The following is a 27,844-nucleotide window of genomic DNA, read 5'->3' as shown; positions in this document are numbered from 1 at the left end:
CTGTATCTTCCAGCTGAATGGTGTCAGTAGTCCTGAGCTGAGAAAGACAACAAACACATTCACAGTAACATTCTGCTTTTATTGGAACAAGAGCCAGAATTCAAAGCAACACATGACAGAAGGTCCAAGTCAACGGCATTTCCACCATTTAATGATCAGAGCTTCCATCTTTAAAGGACTGGAAGTGGAAGAAGTTTACATGGAAATGAGGAATCTGTTCAATCACTTTGAATCACTATGTACAAAGTTCATTGATGGATTTATTACAAGAAGCTGAAAGATTTCTGTGATCCTGTACAGACTCAGCTGATCTGTTCTCTACCAGGAGGAGACTCTCCCTCCTACACAGAACACAGACTCACTGAGGAACCAGACCAGGACCTCCAGAACCCAAATCCAGGATAAAGAGGTTCAGTGAATGTGGTGTTGAAGGTGTGGAGGTGGATCAGTGTGTCGGAGGAGACTCTGAAGAAGGACAGAGAGCCAGCAGGACAGTCCACATACACTGCTACTCTGTCAGAGACAGAGGAGGAGGAAGAAGAGGAAATGAGGTCTGTTCTTTGGTTATTGTGTCTGACATAGTAACGGCCATCAGAGCAGAACAGACTCCAGGACTGATCATTCCCTCCAAGCTCACAGTCTTTACTGTCTCCTCTCCTGCTAATTCCTCTGTAACTCACTGATATATAAACTCCTCCTCTCCACTCGACCTCCCAGTAACAGCGACCAGTCAGACCATCTCTACACAGCAGCTGCTTCCAGTAGTCAAACCTGTCTGGATGTTCAGGATATGACTGATCCTCCTTCACATATGTCGCCTTCCTGTTGTTGTCAGACAGTTTGATCTTTCTGTTTACTGTGTTTGTGTTGATTGTGAGTTCACAGGAATCTGATGAGAGAACGAGACACAATCCAGCTGCAGTTATTGATCTATCATCTGTTCATTGATTGGCACTTTGAATGAGTGATGTCACAGTCTGAAGATGGTTGAATGTTTTCATGAATCAACTGAAAAACACACTTACACTTCCTCAGACCTGGTCTCAACCATCGGACTCCAGCAGGCTCCACCCTGAAAGGAGGAGGGGGGTCAGAGCAGCATCAAACATGGACATTACATTCCTCTCACACACATATACACAATTTGTGCATCTGGCCTGCTTCTCCCTGCTGCCCTGAAACCTCTTCACCTCTGCCACTCTGTAAACCCAGATTGTTGAATTCAACTTGTGAGTGGACAATATTTATTATTATTTTTTCAGGCGACATGCACTTGTTCCTGTCATCACTACAGCCCCACAACCACTGTCTCTGTCCTGCCAAGATGCAGACTCACACTGCACACATTAAGGCAGAGAAGACCATTATCATGTTCTCCATTCTGTTTTGTTAAAAAAGTGACTGATATTGGTCCATTTTTAACATGCAGATATACGTAGGTCAAACCTATATACTAATTATTAACTATCTACCATATTCATTTATATTCAAATGAGAGAGATTGTATTAGGAATTGAGTGTTCAACATAAACTGTTTTGCATTGGACATAGAAACTATTTACAGTACAGGTGTGTAGAAAATATCCTTCAGCTGAACAGAATAATCTTAAATTACAGTGGGTTCTGGCTGCATTAACATTCAATCCAACCACACTAGTGGAACAACATCAGCCTACCGAGCCCTGAATGCCAAACCAACAACAAATTCCATTTGTAAACAGATTCTGCAGCCTGTGGATACCACTGATTCTCAATCATAAATATACATACGTCTTCCTCTGTATAGCCTCTCTGCAATTAACCAAAAAAGAGACAAAGTCAGACAATTAAACACAAATGGCCTACAATAAATACAAAAATTGTTTTGCCTCTGATTGGCTGGTACTCCTTTCCTCCATTGCTTTGGTTGGTTAAGGTCAATAAATGAAGTCACAAATGACAGCAGCAGTTTCAGACAGACAGATCCGCTGCTGGTTTAACAACAAAGTTCCATTCTCACATAGTTATGACATTCCTGAGTTGACGGTTACCCTGAATAATAATGAATAACTTCAGGTGGAAGAAATATCCATTCATTTTCCAATAGCATACTCAGACTCAGGTACATCCCAGCTATTTTCGGTGTGGACATTTTCGTTCTGGTCCCAGAGTTGGTCTCTGTCCTGCACCTGATCTGAAACATTCTTGGATGTGTGTTACTTTGTTGCTACTCCCACCGTACAAAACATCATGTTAACTATTTTGTAGTACAAATGATAGTATAAAAATCTGAGAGAGTGTCTGCCTTGGTGGAAAACCCACACATTGGTGATAATTCCTCCCTGTTAGACAGGTTCTTTAAAATAATTATTTGAAAATATGTTATTCATGTGGAGGTGGATCAGTGTGTCGGAGGAGACACTGCCAAGACACTGCCACTCTGTCAGTGTATGTGGTCATGAGTATGTTTTTCATGTCTGTGTTAAAGTGAAGAGATGAAGTGTGTAAATATTTTAATATCAAAGACCCTGAAGTTCCCAAGAACTAGAAGAGCCACTTACAGTCTGCACATTTCATGTATTTACAATCCATGTTTGCTGTGAAGACTATGTTCACTTGGTACGGAAGAACAGAAAATCATAAGAAAACTATTTCTCTGAGTGTACTCTCAAAGCGTAATTCAATATCCTTGAGAAATCATATTATCAGAAACAATCATTTTAAAGGTCATCAACCCAGTGGGTAAATGAATCCTGACCTGAGGGTTTCCAGTGTACAGTGTGGACTCTCCAGTCCAGCAGACAACAGCTTTAATCCTGAATCCTGCAGGTTGTTGTTACTAAGGTCCAGCATTCTCAGAGTAGAGGACTGGGAACTGAGAACTGAGGACAGAGCTTCACAGCTTCTTTCTGAGAGGTTACAGCCACTCAGTCTGGAGAGGAAATAGTCAACAAGAACACAAATAGAAAATTGTTTTAAAATATTGTGTTTGGTCTTTTGCTGATACAATGCATTCAGAACATCAAGTCAGCACATGTTCAAATCAGTGCTGCTTTATTCTAAACATCATGACCGAATCAGCAATAAACTAACATGTAAACCACATAGTTTTAAACATAAATGAGGATTCCTTTCCTAGTGAGACTTCATATTTCATCATATGAAGAGTTTCTATACTGTGAAATGAGAGAGGCTGTTTCAATTAAATGGTTCTTTATCTTTATATTTAGATAAATAAATGAAATAAAGTTATATATATATTTTTTTGGCATCTAGCGGTGAGGGCTGCAAATTGCAATGAATTGCAAAAAAGCTCCTCAGTAAATGCACCCCCCCCCCCATCCAAGCGCGTAAGATAGCTACAGTGACCAACACAAGACAAGTTTTTTTAGATAGATATGTAAAGAAATTATATTTTACTTAATTATTCAGTAAAACTAAATGATTTTATGAAAATCTTCTAATTCTAATCTTCTAATCTAATTGTTCATGAAACAACAGCAACATCAATAATTGAATTGCTACATGATGTGGTATAATCATGTGATACATTATATTACTGTATTGTTATCATGAATTTTGTTATTCTTATTTTGTTATCTCAAAAACCATTTCATCTAGTGAAAGTATGACCACTGACAGATAACAGGAAAAAGTAAGCTTACTGTTCCTGCACCACAGTCCATAATAAACCACATGAAGTTTACAAAGGCAGGTGAGGATCAAGGCTCCTCTCCACACAGTCTTGTTGTGTTTTCCACAGGGCAGTAATGTAGACGTTTAGCTGTCTGATCTGAACTTCCATGCTGTACTGTTTTATTTTCAATAATAATCAGCCGATTGTCTCACGAACATAAGCGGCACATTTCTGTCGACAGCAAATGTAAAACACACATTGAAGACAATGTTAATGAAATTAAAATCCAACTTTATATTTCACAACACTGGCAAGGGGAAGACTACTCTTGGTGTGTCTGGCCAGCTTCTAACGTTAGCTAAAGCTATCGAACAACAGCTTTCATTTGCATCGCTAACATTGGACTAACTTAACTACTAACTTCAGCGCCACTTTAAAAACATTTGTCCTGCATCAGCTCCTTCCATCTGGAAAAATCCACACACATAATAACCTTTATTTCTGCTGTCATCTTTCTGAATCTGCCCCATCATGTTTTCGCTTCTTTAACGACAAAGATCCACACGCTGTCGACTTGTGTTAAGTGATAGGTGTAGTCATTCATTTGTCCAAATTTCACTTCTCTTCTTACTTCTAATTAACCAGAGGACTACTCAGAGACTGTATATTATTGTTATTATTTCCTCTTGACTTTCTCTGTACGCATTCAATGTAGTGACGAGCATCTACACTGCCAGAATTATACAAGCAGAAGAAAAACACTGTGGTGACGAAACGCGCTCTGTGGCACTTTTAGGCTACTGTAGGAACATGGTGACGCAACAGACCAACCCGCGGTTATGTAGATAGAAATGGCTCATTCTAAGGTAATAGAAATGTAAAGGTTCATTATGTAAGGTCTTTATACACCACTAAAAACATAGTTATGGATCCTATATTGCATTTTTGTCAATAAATCTTAATTAATCAGAAATATTACACACTGGACCTTTAAGACAAAGTGTAACTTGATCTGACCTCAGGGTTTCCAGTGTACAGTGTGGATTCTCCAATCCAGCAGACAGCAGCTTCGCTCCTGAATCCTGCAGGTTGTTGTTACTCAGGTCCAGCTCTCTCAGACTAGAGAACTGGTAGCTGAGAACTGAGGACAGAGCTTCACAGCTTCTCTCTGAGAGGTTACAGTCACTCAGTCTGGAGAGGACATAATCAATAAGAAGACAAGTAACATTTGTCTTAAACTGTTGAGTCTGAGATTTTAGTGATGCACTGCACTGTATATAATCTCTTATTTGCTGGTTTACATTAAACCAGCATGTTTGATATGTGGCAACTAATCATGACTGAATCAGGAATAAACAGGCAACCAGTAATTAAAAGGACATGATATCAAAACATATTAAGGTTCTCCATCTCTGCCAAAGTTCATATATTGTGCTGAACATCATGTGAATATGAATTAGAACAAAATACAGGCCACACATGATCACAGCTTCTCTCTGAGAGGTTACACAGACTCAGTCTGGAGAGACAACAGGAGGCAAACAAGTAATAACACATGTAGTTTTTCTCCAGTTGAAAGATAGCAGAGTATTTATTGATGAATAAATCCCACTTACAGAGCTTTCTTGGAGGCTTTGACCACTGGCAGCAGCCTCAGAAGAGCCTCCTCTGAAGCAGAGTATTTCTTCAGGTCAAACACGTCCAGATCTTTTTCTGATGACAGTAAGATGAAGACCAGAGCTGACCACTGAGCAGGAGAGAGTTTATCTGTGGAGAGACTTCCTGAACTCAGGGACTGTTGGATCTGATCCACTAGAGAACGATCCTTCAGTTCATTCAGACAGTGGAACAGATTGATGCTTCTCTCTGCAGAGGGAGTCTTTTTGATCTTCTTCTTGATGTACTTGGCTGCTACCTGATTGGTTTTTGATCCACTTCCTGTCTGTGTCAGCAGGCCTCGTAGGAGAGTCTGATTGGTCTTTGAGTCACTTCCTGTCTGTGTCAGCAGGCCTCGTAAGAGAGTCTGATTGGTCTGCAGTGAAAGTCCCAGGAGAAAGCGGAGGGACAAGTCCAGGTGTCCATTTAGACTCTGTAAGGCCTTGTTCACAGCACTCTGGTAGAAACATGCTGATGTGCACCTGAACAGTTTAGACCTCCAGGAGGTTGATTGTTTCTCTACCAGCAGATTAACACCAGAGTTGATGAAGGTCAGATGGACATGAAGAGCAGCCAGAAACTCCTGAATGCTCAGATGGACGAAGCAGAACACCTTGTCCTGGTACAGCCCTCTCTCCTCTTTAAAGATCTGTGTGAACACTCCTGAGTACACTGAGGCTGCTCTGATATCGATGCCACACTCTGTCAGGTCTGATTCATAGAAGATCAGGTTGCCTTTCTGCAGCTGCTCAAAAGCCAGTTTTCCCAGAGACTCAATCATCTTCCTGCTCTCTGGACTCCAGTGTGGATCTGTCTCAGCTCCTCCATCATACTTGATGTTCTTCAGTTTGGACTGAACCACCAGGAAGTGGATGTACATCTCAGTCAGGGTCTTGGGCAGCTCTCCTCCCTCTCTGGTCTTCAACACCTCCTCCAGAACTGTAGCAGTGATCCAGCAGAAGACTGGGATGTGGCACATGATGTGGAGGCTTCGTGATGTCTTGATGTGGGAGATGATTCTGCTGGCCTGCTCCTTATCTCTGAACCTCTTCCTGAAGTACTCCTCCTTCTGTGGGTCAGTGAACCCTCTGACCTCTGTCACCATGTCAACACACCCAGGAAGGATCTGATTGGCTGCTGCAGGTCGTGTGGTTATCCAGAGGCGAGCAGAGGGAAGCAGGTTCCCCCTGATGAGGTTTGTCAGCAGCACATCCACTGAGGTGGACTCTGTAACATCAGTCAGGACCTCATTGTTGTGGAAGTCCAGAGGAAGTCGACACTCATCCAGACCGTCAAAGATGAACACAACCTGGAACTCTTCAAACCTGCAGATTCCTGCTTCTTTGGTTTCAGGAAAGAAGTGATGAACAAGTTCCACCAAGCTGTACTTTTCCTCTTTCAGCACATTCAGCTCTCTGAAAGTGAATGGAAATGTGAACTGTATGTCCTGGTTGGCTTTGTCTTCAGCCCAGTCCAGAGTGAACTTCTGTGTTAAGACTGTTTTCCCAATGCCAGCCACTCCCTTTGTCATCACTGTTCTGATTGGTTCATCTCTTCCAGGTGAGGCTTTAAAGATGTCTTCTTGTCTGATGGTTGTTTCTGGTCTGTCTGGTTTCCTGGATGCTGTTTCAATCTGTCTGACCTCATGTTCATCATTGACCTCTGCAGTCCCTCCCTCTGTGATGTAGAGCTCTGTGTAGATCTGGTTCAGAAGGGTTGGGTTTCCTGCTTTAGCAATCCCCTCAAACACACACTGGAACTTCTTCTTCAGCTTAGATTTCAGCTTACGCTGACAGACTGGAGTAAGAGGTCCTGAAGGAAGATGCACCAAACCAGATCATTAAGGGGTTGATAAAGTCCATATGACAGTTTCATTTCCTCATACAGTATCTCACAAAAGTAATTACACCCCTCACATTTTTGTAAATACTTTCATACTTTTCATGTGACAACACTGAAGATTGACACTTGATACACTACTGACAATGTATAGTAGTGAGTGTACCGTTTGTATAACAGTGTAAATTTGCTGTCCCCTCAAAATAACACATCACACAGCCATTAATGTCTAAACCGCTGGCAGCAAAAGTGAGGACACCCTCAAGTGAAAATGTCCAGATTGGGCCCAATTAGCCATTTTCCCTCCCTGGTGTCATGTGACTCATTAGTGTTACAAGGTCTCAGGAGTGAATGGGGAGCAGGTGTGTTAAATTTGGTATTGTCGCTCTCACACTGCCTAATACTCGTCACTGGCATTTCAACATGGCACCTCATGGCAAAGAACTCACTGAGGATCTGAAAAAAGAATGGTTGCGCTACTTAAAGATGGCCTAGGCTGTAAGAAGATTGCCAAGACCCTGAAACTGAGCTGCAGGCACAGTGTCAACAGGACAGGTTCCACTCAGAACAGGCCTTGCCATGGTCGACCAAAGAAGTTGAGCACACGTGCTCATATCCAAAGGCTGTCTTTTGGAAATAGACGTATAAGTGCTGGCAGCATTGCTGCAGAGGTTGAAGGGGTGGGGGGGTCAGCCTATCAGTGATCTGAGCCTATCAGATCACTGATAGGCTGACCATATCAGTATGGTCTGAGCCTATGCTCAGACCATACACCACACACTGCATCAAACTGGTCTGCATGGCTGTCGTCCCAGAAGGAAGCCTCTTCTAAAGATGACGCACAAGAAAGCCCGCAAACAGTTTGCTGAAGACAAGCAGACTGAGGACATGGTTTACTGGGTCCATGTCCTGTGATCTGATGAGACAAAGATAAACTTATTTGGTTCAGATGGTGTCAGGCGTGTGTGGCAGCTACCAGCTGAGGAGTACAAAGTTTAGTGTGTCTTGCCTACAGTCAAGCATGGTGGTGGGAGTGTCCTGGTCTGGGGCTGCATAAATGCTGCCGGCACTGAGGAGCTACAGTTCATTGAGGGAACCGTGAAAGCCAAAATATACTATGACATAATGAAGCAGAGCAGGATCATCTCCCTTCGGAGACTGGGCCGCAGGGTAGTATTCCAAAATGATAATGACGCCAAACCTCCACCACCTCCAAGACGACCACTGCCTTGCTAAAGAAGCTGAGGGTTAAGGTGACCTAAACCCTCTTTAGCATCTGTGGGGCTCCTCAAACGGAAGGTGGAGGAGTGCAAGGTCTCTAACATCCACCAGCTCAGTGATGTTGTCATGGAAGAGTGGAAGACGACTCCAGTGGCAACCTGTGAAGCTCAGGTGAACTCAATGCCCAAGAGGCTTAAGGCAGTGCTGGAAAATAACGGTGGTCACAGAAAATATTGACAATTTGGACATTTTCAATTAGGGTGTCCTCACTTTTGTTGCCAGTGGTTTAGACATTAATGGCTGTGTTGTACACAGCTGCACACTCACTACTTTACATTGTAGCAAAGTGTCATTTCTTCAGTGTTGTCACATGAAAAGATTAGGGCTGGGCAACGCATTAATTCATTAATGCCGACAATTATTTTATCACACGTTAGCGCAGTTTTAAAAAAATTATTATTTTGAAAGTCTGTTGCTCACTGGCTCTGAATACACATACAGTCAAACAGGTCACAGGAGGGGGGATGTTGATCAGCCTGCAAATCATCCACCCAAACAAGCAGACTATGCTGTCATCTTTTTTCCGCGATCCGTTATCACGGCAGCAGCTCAGCCGCTTGCCTGTTAATGACGCAGCCTATCAAAAAACACAAACAACCGAAACCAACACCTGCACCCTGTGTTCAATGCTGCTTTAATGTTCTAACCTGCTAACGTTACTGCTCCCTGATAAAAGAAAAATGTTTCTGCTGATACATGTTCAGAAAACCCCCCAAAGAAAACTGGACTCTGATGGGTACTTGTTTTAACAAGCTAGATAAAGGGTAATGCCCTGGCAATGGCAAATAGCTTTGGTTTAATATTTGATTTGATTACATTAATGTTTAAGTTGAGATTTACAATATTATTATTGTCAAGTGTTTCTTTTAACTGTGAGGTGTCCACACTTGAAAAGGACCAGGCTTCGGATTTCACTCAGAATAATTTATTTGAATAATTGAACAGGAGTTGAACAGTATAGGTGAAAAACCTTTAAACACAGAAATAAAAAGCATTTTGAATAAACAGGTATTTCCACAGTAAACACAAGTCAAGGTAAATATTTCAAAAACGGTAAGTATATTTAAATTCAATATTATTCTTCACATTTCACCAAACTAATTATGCATTTTAATTAATCTTTAACAAAACAATTTTGGCTTACTATTTAAGCATTCTTTTACACAAATTAGGTAGAAAACCCACACATTTTAACCATATATATCCATGCATTTGAACATAGTTTCTCCCTCTCTTCAACCATGCAGCGACAACTTTAACACACCCATATTAACACCTAAACAGAAAAGATTTAAACAACATTCAAGTGAGCTTACCGATAGCCCGTCAAATCAAAAGTCTCATTCCCCGCAGTGGATGTGTGCTGCTCATTCCGTCGTGTCAGTCCCTTTCCACCAGCCAAATGACTGCGTTATATGCTCCCGCTGATTGAAGTGTGTGCGAGCTTCTGATTGCTCAATCTAATTCACCTGGTCGAGGGTGCGCCAGGGCGCGCACGCACGGTCACACGCGGCTGCCGATGCAGAGCGGGGCGGCACGCAGGTGAGACGGCATGCAGGAGGAGGCGGGCACACGGGAGACAGGCGCACCTCTGCCAGATCAGCGCGACACCTCCCACTCGATCTTTACGTGGCGGCGCCCGGAAAGATCGTACTCTCAGGTGGGCTGGTCTCTGACTTGATCCTCCCATGGTATGAGGACCACAAGGCGCCGGACGTCCGATGCAGTATGGTACTTGATCCAGGATCTGTGGCACCAGGTCTTGAGCTTCTCACAGAGATGCTGGAACTTGGGGAGACTCTCACATGAACATCTCGAACGACACCTCTGAAATCAGGATTTGCGCCGATGACTCTTGCAAGCCTGAACTGCCCTCTCAGTGCATTTTGGTCGCAGAGCCAAACTATGTCTCCAATGGTAACGTTCCTTTCAGCAGTATGCCACTTACTGCGAATGAACAGGTTCGGGCCAGCAAGTTGGCTCCAGGACTTCCAGAAGTTGTTTACTATCGTTTGCACTTCTTTGAGCCTCTTGAATGGGTAGGTGGTGTAGTCGACAGTTTTGAAGTCTCCACTTTGTGTAGCTCGACCAAGCAATAAGTTGTTCGGCGTGATGTACTGGATGCCCTCTTCTCGGCTTTGGACTCTGGCGTCAATGGGTCTCTCATTGGCAAGATTAGCAGCTAGCTGGAGCACTGTCAGGAACTCACTGAAGGTAAGACCTTCTACATTGCCAAGGCTTTGGAGGGCTCTCTTGGTGACTCTGACAGCAGCTTCGGCGGCTCCGTTTCGGTGAGGTGAATCGGCCGGGAGGATTTTCCACATCCAGGTCGTCTCATTTTTGGCAGCATACTCTTCAAGTGACTCTTTGCTCTGTTGATTCAGGTAAGTGTACATCTCTTCTAGGACAGGTCTCGCTCCGACAAAGTTCGTACCAGGATCAGACCAGATTTTACGGGGATGGCCTCGGACAGCGGTGAATCTCTGGTAGGTAAGCAGGAAGCTCTCTGTTGATAGTGTGTTTGCCAGCTCGACATGAATGGCTCGGCTGGACATACAGCAAAACACGACGCCCCATACTTTCATGGTCACTCTCTTTTTGACATCATCCTTAACATGGTAAGGTCCAAACAGGTCAACGGACGTAAACTCGAATGGTGCAGCAGGACTAGACCTCTCATCAGGTAAGTTTCCCATTATTTGCTTGCAGGTTCTTGCTTTTGCTTTCTTGCAGACGATACACTTGTCAACGACTTTTTGGGCAATGACCCTTCCTCTGATGACCCACGCCTTTATCCTCATCCGCAGCAGGGTTCCCGCCACACCTTCATGTCCCTTACTGTGTGCTTCTCTGGCTAGCAGGGTAGATAACCAGGCTTGGAAAGGTAGGAGGGGAACAGCCTGCGGTCTTCTTTGAAGGTCTGGATTCTCCCACCACAAACTAGAAGTCCACTTGTTTGGTCTCTGTAGACGACTAATCTGTCTGTTGTGGTGCCTGGGAAGTTGACGCCCTCTTGTGCTGCTAGGCAAAGGTCTCGAAACACGTCCCGTCTCTCTCTGACTGTAAGGATACCCGAGGATGGTACTGCCTCCCACTTTTCTTGGTCTCTGGTTTCGGCACTTAAGAACTTTTTAGCTGCTCTCCAGATCCAAGCCACAGTCCCAATCAGCCTTCTCAGGTTGCTGAAGCGCTTTCCATCGACTAGATGCCGGACTGCTGCTCCTGCTGGTGGTCTTTCATACTCTAGCTGGGCTGGATTTTGTGCCGTTTTCAGGCGACATCTGGAGAGTAGTGCTACGAATGTTTTTTTCTGGATCCTTGTGACTTTGTCCCGAGCTTGGGCTGCGACGTCTCTGGCGGATTTCTTTGGCCACTCATCGTCAGGAAGTTGGAGGAACTTTGGACCCGACTGCCACTCGGAGTCCTCAGTTAGGGCATCTGGACTGGCCCCTCTAGTGATGATATCTGCGATGTTTGCTGGCCCTGGAATCCACCACCAGTCTTGGACGTCGGTACTGCTCTGGATCTCACCAACGCGATTTGCGAAGAAAGTCTGGTAGCCATAACTCTCACGCTGTATTGCACCCAGGACTGTTTGACTGTCGACAAGATGATACCATTTCTTGACCTGGAGTCGGCAGTGTCTCTGGAAGTAGGTCTTGAGGCGGGCTGCGAAGACTGCTCCGCATATCTCAGCTTTTACAGGATCCCCTTTGTGGTCAAGGGGGGTCAGCTTGGATTTGGATTCGACCAGTCTCACAACGACACCACGGCTGCAACTCCAGCGAAGATACATCACTGCGCCATATGCGTGTTGGCTGCCATCAGAGAATGTGATTGCACTGGGCTCTGCGCAGAGATCTGGTGGAGTCAGGGATCTGGTGAAACGAAGTTGGCTCAGGTCAGCATATTCTTCCAATAGCTTTATAGCGTCTTCTCTGAGACCTTCAGACAAAGCAGCATCCCACGAGTCTTCTAGCCAGTATTTTACCTTGGCTTCTTGAAAAGCTCTCCTGACCAGATGGCACCCTTTTGTTTGACAGGAGTCACAAGGCCGAGTGGGTCATACAGGCTAGAAACCTGGCTTAGCAGCTCTCGTCTGGTGAGTGGATCAGGTGTTTGATTTCTGACCTCCTGTCTGAGCAGGTTTTGACCAAGGCGCATCTTTCTCTTTTTCTTTGAGAAGTTAACTGCAACCATGACATGGAGTTTGTCGTCATTGATGGTGTAACCAAGGCCAAGGGCTTTGTTGTCGTCTTTTGTCAGCTGGTTTGGTAGGATCATAGTCTTTGGTATCTCATCCTTGGGTTCTTTCCTCCCACCTTGAATGGAGTAAACCCAGGGCTTTATGTGGAATCCTCCAGCTTTCAGGATGTGTTTGATGTTGGCTGTGAGGCATTTCAGATGGTCAAGGTCGTTATGTGAAGTCAGGATGTCGTCGACGTATACATCTTCTCCCAGCACGCGTCTCTCTTCCTTGAAGTGACTGAATGAAGGTAAGTTCGCAGTTTCTCGCATGGCGACTTGGGCTATGCAACCGGCAGGTTTGTCTCCGATGTTGACTCTTGTTATGGCAAAATCTTCTATTTCGGCATCTTCACTGTCACGCCACAGGAATCTGTGCAGGTGGACCTCTCGATCTTCCAGCCAGACAGAGTTGTACATCTTCCGGATGTCTCCAAGGGCAGCGTAGACACCAGTTCGGAACCTCAATAAGACAGCTCGGATTGGGTTCAGGACATCAGGACCTTTGATGAGGATGTCGTTCAGACTGAGACCTCTGCACTTTTGGCTGCTGTTCCACACTAGTCTGACTGGGGTGGAGACTGAGTGTGGGTTTAGTGCAATGAGATGACTTATGTACCACACTGGCCCGGTCCAACTCTGCAGAATGTCTTTGGACAGCTTCATTGCGGCCCTGCGGTTCACCATCTCATGGATCTGTGCAGCGTAGGCCGCCTTCCACTCAGGTTCTTTTGATAGCTGCTTCTCAGTTCTGAGGAATGTTGCCTCTACTGCTTTCCTGTTGTTTGGCAGGGTTGCTGGATCTTCTGTCCACGGATACTTAGCATGCCAGTGTGGTTCGGTGCTGTGTACATCCCAGTCGTGTATGTCAAACCATTTCTTATGATCTCCATCTCCCTTTCTTCTGCAAGAGTTATCTCCTTTCCCCCTGGCTGGCAGTTCCCGCAGCGACACCCTCCACATCTCGGCTGACAGGCGGCTCCGATGCTCTCCCACCTCCACCACTTCAGAAAGTCTTTGCTGCTGGTGGCTGTGTTAGACTGGGTCTCGGGGTGGTCGGGATACTGGCAGGAAATTGGGTCTGTCTTGAATTCGAGATATTTGACTGCTGAAGTTCTCATTGATCTGGCGAAGTGAGTCTTGGACGAATGGGCCATCAGGGTGACTTCCTCAAAGAGGTCTGGATGCATGCCCCCGACTGTCTTGCCTAGTGGACCCTCCCAGAGCACCAGGTCACCAATTGAACGGATTTTTTGGGGCACCAGCTGGCCTTCTTTGTGGCTGATCAGAAGCTGGATTTCTCTGGGTCTGATGAAGTCTTTGAGGGGAACATCAGGAAAGATTTTCTGCAGCTTGTCAGGTTGAACATGTCGGTGCACCTCTGCAATTTTGTCAAGTCCGTAGCAGATCAGTTGGTGAGACTTCAGAGTTCCTTTTGGAGTCCTGACTCTGATCTTGAGGAGGTAGCGCTTTGTAGCGACAGATACTTTCATCCCTCCGACGCCATGGACGACTAGTGCGACATCTTCACTGCGAAGGTTCAGCTTGCTTGCAGCTCTGTGGGTTATGTAATTTGTGTCAGACGCCAGGTCAATAAGTGTTCCGATTCTTTGCCCGTCATTGGCAGTGACGTTAAGGAGCATCAGGATCACAGGGTACTCGTGCAGACCAGTCTCCTCCAGAAGGCCTCTCTCTCCCTCTCTGCTGCAGTGGAGTTGTATGCTCGAGATGCGATGTTGCAGAAAGCATTGCGACACTGCTGCGCTAGCTCAGGTGAAAGTTTGGAAAGAAACTCTTCCTGGGCCTCGGTGTAATTTTTCCCCTCAGCTCTCACCGGACCAAACTTGGGTCTTTGGGACAGCTGTCTGGGTAAGGGACAGAGAAGGTAGTGGTGTTGGTCTCTGCACTCTGGATTCCCACACAGGTAAGTAGTTTTTCTGCAGGGTTCATTGTGGATTTCGAGGCACCTCTTGCAGGCTCCGAGCTGTTGCACTGCGTCCCTCTTTTCCTGGAGCTTTGTGGTGGTTCTAAACCTCCTGCAGATGTAGAGCTTTCTTTTGTGTTTTGGATCCCGCAGATGATGCAGCCTCCTAATTCACTGCTGGATTTAGTTGTCCTTGTTCGGGCATACTTTTTTGAAACCTGGTCTTCTCCTTGGCAGGGTCGATGTCTCTCAGCTGTTCTAACTGCTCGTAGATAGACTCTTGGGATTGGAGGTATGCCAGTAGCTTGTCAAAGCGGTTCTGGTGGCTTACAGCATTTCTTGGGTCAGCAGCGTGGGTAAGCCAGTCTTTCTTCAGGGACTCTGGCAGCTTGCTCTCGATGGATTTTATTACTAGTGGGTTTTTTATGGCATCTGCATTCTTAGTTCATTTAAATCATAGAGGGCCTTTTCCACTGCTTGGATGAGCTCTACGATTCTTCTTGGGTGGTTACCACGAACAGGTGGGATAGCTTGTAGCTCCTCGACAATCTCAATAGCGATGGTGGCTTGTTTCCGTAGCGGTTCTCTAGGACTCTGAAGATCTCGTCTGCTGAGGTGTAAGTAGAGAGCCGTAGATCCTTGGCCACTCTTTGTCGAGGCTATCAAGTAGTTGAAATTTCTTCACCTCTTTGGATCCGGTTGGTTCGCCTTGCTTCTGTAGAGCCTCCCATTCTTTCCTCCATCTGTAATACTCACGCTGGCTGCCGGTAAACTTTGGTAAAGCTGTGGCTTTTAGCTTTATGGCTGCAACAGGGGCTGCGCTGTGGGCTGTGACAGGTACTCTGTTGCTGTCCTCTTTAATACTTGCTGCTCCAATCAGGGCGGCTTTCCTCGACACCAGCTTGGGAAGGAGGGTTTCGAGCTCCGTTAGCCGACGATTGAAATCTTGCTTCTCGGCTCGTGGAGCCCAGCGGTTCCAGGTCTGGTGCGCTTCTTTGGCTTTGTGCACCAGGCTCTCTAAATGGCGGAGCATAAAGTCATATGCCTCCAGGGGTGTGTCAGGCTGAGTGGAGGAGACGTTCTCGCACTCTGCCTCTGCAGCTTTTAGAGCAAGGGTCAGTTCTCTTTCACCACATGAGGCCCATAATGTCTCCTGGACAAGGTGCTTTACCTCTTTTAACTTCTGCTCACACTCTTTCTCCGTCTTCTCTATGTCAGCTCTCTGTTGGTCGCTTAACTCAGGTGCGCCCTCTGCTTCGGTTCCTTTGCCCTGTGCAATGTAAGCAGCCTCAAGCTCCTCATTTGCATCCATCACTTTAGCGCCCTCTGCTGTGAGTCTTTTGAAGTTATCTTGCAGCTCCTCCACAGACATCTCCATGTGGGTCCTCGTTATATGGTTGGTGAGTCGGGAAAAAAGTCTCTTTACTGTAGTTCGCTCTGTTTCAGCTCTTCGAGTGACTTGGACTCGGCCATGTTGCCTTTTTTGGCTGTTGGACTGACAGGTGAACGGCAGGTAGTTGATTTCCTCCAGGCCCCCAGGTGGAGTCTTCTCCCTCTTTGTGGTGGGCTCTTGTGGAGTCTTCACTTGTCACGGCCGGTTTCCTACTGTCAGGCCGGTTTTTCACTGTCAAGTGTTTCTTTTAACTGTGAGGTGTCCACACTTGAAAAGGACCAGGCTTCGGATTTCACTCAGAATAATTTATTTGAATAATTGAACAGGAGTTGAACAGTATAGGTGAAAAACCTTTAAACACAGAAATAAAAAGCATTTTGAATAAACAGGTATTTCCACAGTAAACACAAGTCAAGGTAAATATTTCAAAAACGGTAAGTATATTTAAATTCAATATTATTCTTCACATTTCACCAAACTAATTATGCATTTTAATTAATCTTTAACAAAACAATTTTGGCTTACTATTTAAGCATTCTTTTACACAAATTAGGTAGAAAACCCACACATTTTAACCATATATATCCATGCATTTGAACATAGTTTCTCCCTCTCTTCAACCATGCAGCGACAACTTTAACACACCCATATTAACACCTAAACAGAAAAGATTTAAACAACATTCAAGTGAGCTTACCGATAGCCCGTCAAAATCAAAAGTCTCATTCCCCGCAGTGGATGTGTGCTGCTCATTCCGTCGTGTCAGTCCCATAATATTATAATATTTTATTGCTACTGTGTAAAGGGAATACTGCTGGTAAAAAGCTCCTTATTTGTTAAGTTGTTAAGTGTTTGCAAACCACATTATTGCACTTGTGTATATAGCAGTACACTTAAATTAAAACTGCACAATAAACTACTTTAGAATTCATTATTAAATTTTGCGAGTAACAATGCCATTAATCGCAATTAATCGCAAGAAAATCATGCGATTAAAAATATTAATCGTTGCCCAGCACTAGAAAAGATATAATCAAATATTTACAAAAATGTCAGGGGTGTACTCTCTTTTGTGAGACACTAACACATTTTGATACATCTTGAAAAGGTCATTCATTCATTAGACTGGTCTTTGTGGACTTCTACCATTGTGCAACCTTACCTGATGGGACAAAAATTGCTCCAAATGGATGTGAACCTGCACCTTATTCTCTGGATCCTGTCTTTTCTGACAGATAGACACCAGAGGTCACCTCAGTTCTTCCAATGCTCTGTAATCACACTGATTCTGTATACACTATATACTAACGACTGCAGGACCATTAATATTAAATATTCTGACGACACCGTGATCATGGAAACCACTAATTCACTAGTTACAGAGTTACAGACTGAGATGGACATTTTTGTGGAGTGGTGCAAGTAGAACAGTCTTGACCTCAACCCCTCTAAAACAAAGGAACTGGTTGTTGACTTCCGCAAAGATGTTTTCATCCCCCTCTGTTAGTCAACAACCAGCCAATAGAAAGGGTTGAATCATACAGATACCTCAGGATACACACACATTTTCTCCAAGTGTCAGCAGTGCCTCTTTTTCTTGAGGAAGCTCCGCAGAGTTCAGGTTCACCAGTCAGTCCTGATAGCTTTCTACAAATGCTTCATTGAATCTGTAATAATCTTTAATATATCAGCCTGGTTTGGATCATTATCCAACATCCATCGCAACACACTAAACAAAATCATAACAATGAGCAGTAAAATAAGCGGACATGTGCAGGAACCACTTATTGGTATTTACAACAGGAGGACTAAAATAAAAGGAACTCAACCAGCCTCACACACTGCACAGCCACCACAGTCTTCTACCCTCAGGCCAGAAATCCAGATCACTCACATTCAGGACTAAGAAAGCCATGACAAGTTTTGTGCCCATCTCCATCACAAACGGTGATGAATGGTGGACTAACTTCTTCATGTGTACAGTGGGTACGGAAAGTATTCAGACCCCTTTAAATTTTTCACTCTTTGTTTCATTGCAGCCATTTTCCAAAAATCAAAAAAGTTCATTTTATTTCTCAGTAATGTACACTCAGCACCCCATCTTGACAGAAAAAAACAGAAATGTAGAAATTTTTGCTAATTTATTAAAAAAGAAAAACTGAAATATCACATGGTCATAAGTATTCAGACCCTTTGCTCAGTATTTAGTAGAAGCACCCTTTTGATCTAATACAGCCATGAGTCGTTTTGGGAAAGCAACAAGTTTTTCACATCTGGATTTGGGTATCCTCTGCCATTCCTCCTTGCAGATCCTCTCCAGTTCTGTCAGGTTGGATGGTAAACGTTGGTGGACAGCCATTTTCAGGTCTCTCCAGAGATGCTCAATTGGGTTTAAGTCAGGGCTCTGGCTGGGCCATTCAAGAACAGCCACGGAGTTGTTGTGAAGCCACTCCTTCGTTATTTTAGCGGTGCGCTTAGGGTCATTGTCTTGTTGGAAGGTAAACCTTCGGCCCAGTCTGAGGTCCAGAGCACTCTGGAAAAGGTTTTCGTCCAGGATATCCCTGTACTTGGCCGCATTCATCTTTCCCTCGATTGCAACCAGTCGTCCTGTCCCTGCAGCTGAAAAACACCCCCACAGCATGATGCTGCCACCACCATGCTTCACTGTTGAGACTGTATTGGACAGGTGATGAGCAGTGCCTGGTTTTCTCCACACATACCGCTTAGAATTAAGGCCAAAAAGTTCTATCTTGGTCTCATCAGACCAGAGGATCTTATTTATCACCATCTTGGAGTCCTTTTTAGCAAACTCCATGCGGGCTTTCATGTGTCTTGCACTGAGGAGAGGCTTCCGTCGGGCCACTCTGCCATAAAGCCCCGACTGGTGGATTGCTGCAGTGATGGTTGACTTACTACAACTTTCTCCCATCTCCCGACTGCATCTCTGGAGCTCAGCCACAGTGACCTTTGGGTTCTTCTTTACCTCTCTCACCAAGGCTCTTCTCCCCCGATAGCTCAGTTTGGCCGGACGGCCAGCTCTAGGAAGGGTTCTGGTCGTCCCAAACGTCTTCCATTTGAGGATTATGGAGGCCACTGTGCTCTTAGGAACCTTAAGTGCAGCAGAAATGTCTTTGTAACCTTGGCCAGATCTGTGCCTTGCCACAATTCTGTCTCTGAGCTCTTCAGGCAGTTCCTTTGACCTCATGATTCTCATTTGCTCTGACATGCACTGTGAGCTGTAAGGTCTTATATAGACAGGTGTGTGGCTTTCCTAATCAAGTCCAATCAGTATAATCAAACACAGCTGGACTCAAATGAAGGTGTAGAACCATCTCAAGGATGATCAGAAGAAATAGACAGCACCTGAGTTAAATATGAGTGTCACGGCAAAGGGTCTGAATACTTATGACCATGTGATATTTCAGTTTTTCTTTTTTAATAAATTAGCAAAAATTTCTACATTTCTGTTTTTTTCTGTCAAGATGGGGTGCTGAGTGTACATTACTGAGAAATAAAATGAACTTTTTTGATTTTTGTAAAATGGCTGCAATGAAACAAAGAGTGACAAATTTAAAGGGGTCTGAATACTTTCCGTACCCACTGTATGTCCATGTGTGTGCGGATTGAAGATTTATTTGATTTCTTTATTTATCTATTTTTAACTCCATCGTCTTAGTGCTTACTGCCTATTTATCATATATTTATTGTGCCTTTGAAGCTTTACTTATTTACTTACAATCTTCTGTCTATATGTAATGTGTGATGTAAATTATATGTAAATTGTGCTGCGTTTGTGGAACGGTACACGCACTGATGCCCAGCTCAAATCAAGTTGCCAACGGATAAATAATGTTCTTTTAATTGAATTAAATTGAATTTCCCTCCATCTGCTGAGCCATCAGTAAATGTCCCGTTTATCCAGCAGCTTAAATCTTTAGAGAAATCCTCTTACTGCTCTGCAGACGCTCAGCCAGCTCCTCCTGCTTCATTCTCCTCAGGAAGTGCAGTGTGATCTTCAGAAATGCCTCTCTGCTGCTCCTCCTCTGCTCTTCCTCCTCACCGTCCAACACCTCCTCATCCTCCCTCTGACTCTCTAAGCATTCTGGGTAATCTGAACTCAGAGCCTTCTGGATCTTCTTCAGCTCGTTCTTCACAAAAGTGACAATGTTCTCCTCCAGCAGCTGGAACAGAATATTATATGAAGGACACAATCAAAGTCAAATCATGGAACCAAACATCAGATCCATGTTGGACAGACTGACAATCCACTGGTCTAAAAAGTGCAGCGTGGAGATTATTGTGAACAGAATAGATGGAAAAGTAGTTGTTGTACATGTACAGACCATAATATGGAGTCCAGGTGTGTTTGATCCTGCTGGGCAGACTGACCACTGGGAACCTCTGAGCTCTCCTGGTGGACTCTGTGGAGGAATCATGAAGAGTTAGCTCACATTATGTCTGTCCACACAGAGACAGACACAAGGTAAAGGCAGTCGCTTTGGAGCTGCTCAACAGTCAGAACGTGTGTGTGGAGAAAATGTTCAACTGAAGCCAAGAGCTGAAGACTGCTTCTACTGATTCTACTGGTTCTACTGGTTCTACTGCTTCTACTGATTCTACTGGTTCTACTGCTTCTACTGGTTCTACTGGTTCTACTGCTTCTACTGGTTCTACTGGTTCTACTGGTTCTACTGGCTCTACTGGGCAGCTTAATATAAATAATATAAATGTATGTGAAGAAGAACGATGCTGAAAATAAACACACAGCTTTAATAAAACTTCTCTGGATAAATAACATTAAACATGAATCAGTCAGAGTTTAATGGGATTAACAGCTGACCTCTCTGCAGCAGACGGCCGGTCTCTTTTAAAATTAATGAGGTGATTATTTGACCGGTCACTCTTGAAGGACACACAGCTGGGCTCAGGTTCAGGAGAATTGTGTCTCTGATGGATCCTGATAGAAAACCGAATGAATATCTTCAGTATATGGGCCGGTATGAGACTTCCACAGTATGATAATCTTAAGCAAATATATTAAGGTTTCACGGTATCACTTGCTGCAATTTCAGCTCCAAAATGTAATATTTTTTAAATGTCTGGATAAAAAAAAAAAAAAAAATTCATTAAACACAATACATTTTATTTTTAAGCAACGACATATACTTATTCTGGAGAAACTGAATAATGATCTTATTACATCAGACAAAGGAATTGTCTCTGTACAGATCTTAGTTCATATCCTATTACAGAGACTGGAACACACTTAATTGGTGGCTGGTTTAAAGGTTCTGTGTGTAATATTTCTGAGGATCTCTTGACAGAAATACAAGATCCATAACTATGTTTTCATAGGTGTGTAAAGACCTTATACAATGAACCGTTATGTTTTTATTACCTTAGATCGAGACATTTCTATCTACATACAAAGCAGGTCCTCTGACATTGAAGTCACCATGTCGCACCTCCATGTTTCTACAGTAGCCTGGGCTACTGTAGAAACATGGAGTGTTAAGCTCAAGTTCAGTGAACGTTTTTGATATGATTGAAGATGCTTGAATATAATCACTTAAACATTTGATCTAACTCTGTATATCTCATTCTCTTTTTAAAAGATCATGTTCTGACCATGTTCTCATCTGTGACACCACGATGGTGGAACGAGCTACCGCACGCCATCAGAGCAGGGGCGTCCCTCTCTGACTTCAAGAAGCTCTTGAAAACTCCTCTCTTCAGAGAACACTTCCTCTTATAACACCTCTAACTCCTAACCTCTAAAATGCACTTCCTGTGCTCTTCTTCTTCTATCCCCTACAATGATCTTGTATTGATTGCACTTTTTGTTAACCTAGGTATTTACCCCATTGATGTGATATGTGCCGTTAGCGCTTACTAGAATGTATTAGTGCTCTTACTAGTGTGTATTGCTGCTTTTATAATATGTATTGTCAGTCATAGATCTCATGCTGTATTTTATGCTCTGTTAATGATTGTATGTTGTTCCTCAAATGTAAGTCGCTTTAGTTAAAAGCGTCTGCCAAATGAGTAAATGTAATGTAATGTAATATAAAAGGCAATTTTTTGTGACTAGCCTAGCCTATGATTGGTGTAGGCTATTTCTTGGGAGTTTCTGAGGGTGCACTCACAGCCATGTTCAAAAACTCAGTGTTAATGGTCAGTCCCAAATGCTTGTATTTTGTAATGTGGATAAAATCTATACCTAGTTTGGTACCGTTTCATCAACAAATAAGGTTAGTCTACAAGATGAACGGTCCGGTGGTTTGCATGAACAGGTTGTCCTGGGATTGAGTCAAATTTCTGGCCTGAATTACTGGGCCAGTCCGCCCCTGACTGAGAGAGTGTACATGGCTTAGATTTAGCAAAAACCCAAACACCATGGACTGTATCTGCTGCTCTATATGTGGTCCACAACATGCAGGGACAACCAAATTTGCTGAGGCAACGTTCACCTTAATGAAGCACCACAGCAGCTTTAGATACTCAAATGAAACAGCACTGCCACTTCCAGCATTTACATTTGTTTAAGCAACCTTCAGTAAAAATGTGACTATAAACTAAAATAAAACAGCACATTGTAGTTTCTGTGTTTATTATGAAAGCATTTACCAGTAATCCAGTTCAAATGAGGAAAATGTGAAAAATTGCGTTGCAGGTGGATTTAAGGTGTGCGCCCCTACATTTTCTGCCTGTGACCCTATGTTCAGTTAGGCGCCACAATGCTCCTAGTAAGAAAAGTTAGTCTGGAGCCCTGCAGGTGTTCCTGGCTCTGGAGTCTGGACCTGTGGGGGGGAACACCCTGGACAGGTCGGCAGTCCATCACAGGGCCACACATAGACAGACAACCACTCACACCTAAGGACAATTTAGGGTCACCAGTTAACTTAGGAGGAAGCCAGAGCACCCGGAGAGAACCCACGCAGACATGGGGAGAACATGCAAACTCCACACAGAAAGCCTGGGACAAACGGGGACACATAAATCAGTCAGAGTTTAATGGGATTAACAGCTGACCTCTCTGCAGCAGACGGTCGGCCTCCTTTAAAATCAAAGAGGCGACCCTTTGACTGGTCACTCTTGAAGGACACACAGCTGGGCTCAGGTCCAGGTCCAGCAGAGGCTGGTCTCCCATAGATCCTGTTAGACAGAGAGGAAATGTCATTTTTAGCCTTCAGCCACAGACGCTTCTGGAGAAACTGGCAGCTCTCAACAAGAAAAGGATCAAAGTTCACTAAAAGCTGAAGCTGAATGATGTCAGTCTGTGTATCATCGCTTCATTTCCAGCAAATATTGGACCAAACCAGGACTAAATGTTCTGATCTCTGAGCAGATCTTACTGTTCCTGACAGATACCAAACTTAACTGTGGCTCCATCAGCAGCAGCTCTGTTGGCCTGTATTCTAACGTTTGCATTACTAGACTCACCACAAATATCCTGACTGCTATTTACAGACTTTGGTAGGTGAAGCATTTTAGGACAAAATCCAAAGAGGAACTTTCAGACTAAAGTTGTTGTTGTTGTTTAGGGACAGACTGGAAAACATGTGGACCTGTCCTTTAATCCTAATCTGGCTCTGACCTTCATCATCATTCTAGGAGAACATGGACATTAGAAGGACAACTGGTCAGACTGGATTTAATGAGGACAAACATCAGCAGGGGAGCAACATGAGGAGGGAGACATGAACATTTAGCTCTGATTGGCCAACGCTGTTTAATACTGACACATACTCACTGTCTGTCAGACACATGTCCTCGCTTAAAAGTCATGCTGTGTTCCATTGACCGGTCACTCTTGAAGGAGACACAGCTGGGCTCAGGTCCAGGTCCAGGTCCAGGTCCAGGTCCAGCAGAGTCTGGTCCCTGCTGCTGCTCTGGGCTTCAACACAACACACACACAGAGCTTTGAGAGTGAATAATGATGGTGGAGTGATTTGAGTCCTGGACAGTTAGAGATCCTCATCTCACCTCTGAGCTTTGGTCTGGCTGTCATGTTCCCCACACAGAGTGCTTTTAGAGGGAGGGACTCCCTCCTCTCTGTCCTCACACTGACTCATGCTGCTCAACTCACATCCACTTTCACCTGGAGAGGAAACACAAATCATTCATCTGCACATCAACTCAAATCCTCCTTTCCATCATTTCTCCTGGAAAAAGATCAGCTGCTCCTCCACTGATTGGCTGCTAGTTTCTGTTTCATATCAGTGGCAGCTGAATGCAGTCAGACAGCAGCGTGAGGCAGAGGAAGCTGCCATCAGCTGCTGGACTTCTACTATCAGTCCACTAGATGGAGGCATGAAGCTGCAGCCCAGCACACACACCTGCATGGAGGAGCGGATACATTCATTGTGAATTTTAATTTTTTTTAGTAAGATATTGTGTTAGAGATGCTAAATCTTAACTATTTCTATGTCTGTTTGTTTTTTAATTTGTCCTTAAAATGCCATGTCCATAATTATTCATACCCCCTAACAAAAGTCTCAGTAATCAATCAAGGCTTTCTTTGCCATCACAACGGTTCATATGATTGCAAGGCTTTTTGCATGTCTCCACTGGGATTTTGGACCTCTCCTGTAGTGCGATGATCTTCATGTCTCTGAGGTTGGAAGGCCTCCTCTCCATCACTCGGGTCTGTAGATTCGGGATGGGATTCAGGTCTGGACTCTGGCTGGGCCCCTTCAACAGGTTCTTATTGTTGTCTGTTAAACATTTCTTGACCACTCTGGCTGCATGTTTCCAAACATTGTCTTGTTGGAAGATCCAAAGCTGCCCAAGGCCAAGATCTTCTGCAGACTGACGTTTTCCTCCAGAATCTTAATGTAGTGCTCTGTTTTCATGATGCCATTTACTTCAATAAGTTTGTCTGGTACATTGGCTGAAAAACACCCCCAAAGTACTACTCCACCATGCTTGACTGTGGGGACGGTGTTCTTGGGGTAGAATGCTTCTCCTTTCTTTCACCAAACAAAAGCCACATCCCTCTGTCCAAACAACTCAACATTCGTCTCATCCGACCACAGAACTGATGACCAAAAGCTTTCTAATTTGTCCAGGCGAGCTGTTGTGTGCCTGTCTTGGAGAAGTGGAGTCCTCCGTGGTTGGCGTCAATACAGACCAGCCTTGTGCAGTGTACGCTGGGTTGTTTGCCTTTAGATGTTGGTACCAGAGTTGCTCAGATTCATCAGGATGGCCTTGGTGGGGATCCTTGGATTCTTCTTGGCCTCTCGCACTACAATTCTTGCCAGCGCAGAGTTCCTACAAAACCCTTTACATTAGATTTATTAATGACACTTTTATACAAAGCGACCTGCACGCCTCTGGAAAAACTGTCTTGCTCAGGGACACAATCAAAGGCAGGCGTTTTATCCACTGAGCCATCACCACCCTCTGTAGGTGATTTATAGGTGATAAGAAACTCTCTCACAGTAGAACTTACAAGACCATTACAGATGGTATAGAAACTTGCATTTTCTCAAAACTTTGCAAAAATATCAAGGGGTATAATTTTGATTACAAATTTTGAAAACATAGAAATAGTTCAGATGTATCATTAACATCTCTAACACATTATCTTACGGTCTATGTCATTTCCAGCTATATGAAACTCATTAGTAAAATTAAAACTCACTATGAATCAAAATTTGGGAATGAATAATTGTTCTGGGTTTTATTTCTCCCTTTAAGTTTAATGCATCTGAATTTACAGGTGAATCTTTAAGTCAAAAATTTAAAAGTTCATACTGTAAAACTTCAATTAATAGCCGCCTACCCTGTTTCGTGGCCTGGTGTGGGAACACATTTTGACAAATAAACGCAGCTCTCCATTAAATGTCTGGTCTGGTTTTTATAGAAGTTCTTTGGATGTATGAAACCTCTAAACCCCGCGGGGTCGCCTGCTATAGCTGCTTCTCAGCTGCTTAGATTGTTAATATAAATATAATGTTTAAACGTATGATCAATGTGTCAGTATGGACATGCTGCACAGCATTAAATCAGTTAGATTCTCCACAATTCAATCGTTCAGTTCTTTTAACAGAAACAACGAGCCCCTAATTCTTATAGATTTACCGGTGTAACCTACATTGTACAAGAAATAAAAAAAGAAAAATGCCGACTCCCGTTACCTTTGAAGCGCTCGTTAAGTCCGAATGTGTCCGTTCTTTGATTATTTATCTTCCCTTAGTCTGTAAGGGTCAAAACAGCTTTTCATAAAAATGAATCCAAGTTGTGAATCCTACCAAAAACTATGAAAATCTTTCTCTCTAAACAATTGCATAACTTCTCTTAAGCCTCCCCTTATAGTTTTTCTCAATTGCTGTGACACATTTCTTGAAATTATGCCTCTTTTTCTCAAAACTCTAAAGAGAAATCCACAACTTTTCACCCACTTCCCCAGACATCCTATTTTCAGGTCAGAATGAAGCTCTCCGGCCCTCAGACATGACACATAAGCCATCAAACACTCACACTACAACACAGCCTGACACACTTTCTGGTTGTATCCATGTGTATTCCAATGTTGAGAGCAGACAGTGGGAAAACATTTTGCTGTTTACATCCTACACTGTAACTAGGATGTTGTCTTCTAGCACCAGAGTTGTGAGGAAGGATGCTGCTGTAGGCCCAGTAGAGACAGAGAGGAGGAGGGGAGTAAGAAGAAAACAGCGACACAAATGTACTTTGGCTTTGTAAGTCTACAGCACACAGACTCTAACCTATAAGAAATTTTACATCGTACATCTGCCATGGTATTTTAAATAGTACAATGGTACGTGTACCATGGTATATGTGTGTGTATATATATATATATATACATAAATAGGCTGTTAGAGTCCGGCTGATATTATTTCACCATCTGTATACAAGTAAGTAGTGATTGCGCCTGTCAGTGTCCACCCCTACACATGGGGAAGACTTCAGACTTAAAGAACTGGTAATGTTTAACAACATTAGGCTATATCATTGCCCCGTCACTCACAATAAGGTTTAGCCTTCAGGAAGCTGGGGGCCCCTCTGGCTCCAGCAGCTGTTCTGCAGCCGCAGTTAGTGGCTCAGACAGCGGGAGAGCAGCGGCTCGTCTGCGCCTCCTCCACACTTCAGGCAGGAAGAGAAAGGAGCTCTGCTGCTGCTCTTATTTCATATCTCCACAACACGGAGGACAAAGTAACGACGGCTGTTTCTCCTCCTTCGGCCCGAGTTCACAGTAAAACTCAGAGAAAAGAAGCGGAGCTGATCTAAGCGCAGAAAACGATTCGAGCTGGTTACATTAGGCCTACCTTTAGATGGAGGTCAGGTGGAGAAAAGTATGTGCGACACAACTTTCAGAGAAAGTGAAAAACGTCCAGCAGGGAGGAGCCGCGGGGGGGGGGGGGGGTCCTGGAGCGGTGCCGTCTGGTTCACGGCTTCATTATTTCCATTAACGAATCAACAGCAGAAAGTCAGCGGAGGGAGAAAGTAGTCCTCAGTGAACTATCAGGAGGGAACTAGGTGATGTCAGGGGGTGGCAACAACAGCTCTTACCGTCCAGCTGTTCTCCATCAAAAACAGCTGCTTTTTCTTACGACAATAAATATGTGGAAAACTCCCATCAGGGAGAGTCAGGGCCAAGTGAGACACAGGAATATCTCAGAGTGCTCACAAGTGCATGAGGACAACTAAACACACTTGGACTGGAAAAATGCATGAAATGTCTCCAGAATTCAGAAAATTACCCCCCCCCCCCCCCCTCATACTGTTAACAGGAAATGGGTGGGGATCAAATATTTGTCCAGTTCTCGTGTATCGTCACCTAATCTGAGTCCTTATGTCCCCACCACTTCACCTCAAAGTGACGCCATTGGGTATAATTAACAAAATGAAATTTTCTCCTCTG

General features: G+C 44.0%; 1 protein-coding gene across 1 annotated transcript; it reads right to left on the bottom strand.

The window, feature by feature from the left end:
• Positions 1–58: 58 nt before the first annotated feature.
• On the bottom strand, positions 59–27,441 carry LOC119886741 (NLR family CARD domain-containing protein 3-like). The gene is made up of 13 exons (XM_038698023.1): positions 26,951–27,441; positions 23,941–24,055; positions 23,708–23,851; positions 22,987–23,109; positions 20,795–20,911; positions 20,294–20,375; positions 19,907–20,135; positions 5,606–7,084; positions 5,233–5,554; positions 4,634–4,807; positions 2,738–2,911; positions 1,026–1,072; positions 59–889 (listed from the first exon to the last, which is right to left on the bottom strand). The coding sequence occupies exons 2-13, from the start codon at positions 24,027–24,029 to the stop codon at positions 342–344; spliced, it is 3,528 nt and encodes a 1,175-aa protein (XP_038553951.1). The 5' UTR covers positions 24,030–24,055; positions 26,951–27,441; the 3' UTR covers positions 59–341.
• Between the last annotated feature and the right edge of the window lie 403 nt (positions 27,442–27,844).

This window comes from Micropterus salmoides, unplaced genomic scaffold, assembly GCF_014851395.1.
Source record: "Micropterus salmoides isolate LMB-PRFRI ecotype aquatic unplaced genomic scaffold, ASM1485139v1 Ms_hic_scaffold_1, whole genome shotgun sequence".
Taxonomy (NCBI): domain Eukaryota; kingdom Metazoa; phylum Chordata; class Actinopteri; order Centrarchiformes; family Centrarchidae; genus Micropterus; species Micropterus salmoides.
The sequence above is the reverse complement of the archived record's forward strand: the minus strand, read 5'-3'. Positions and strand labels throughout refer to the sequence as shown.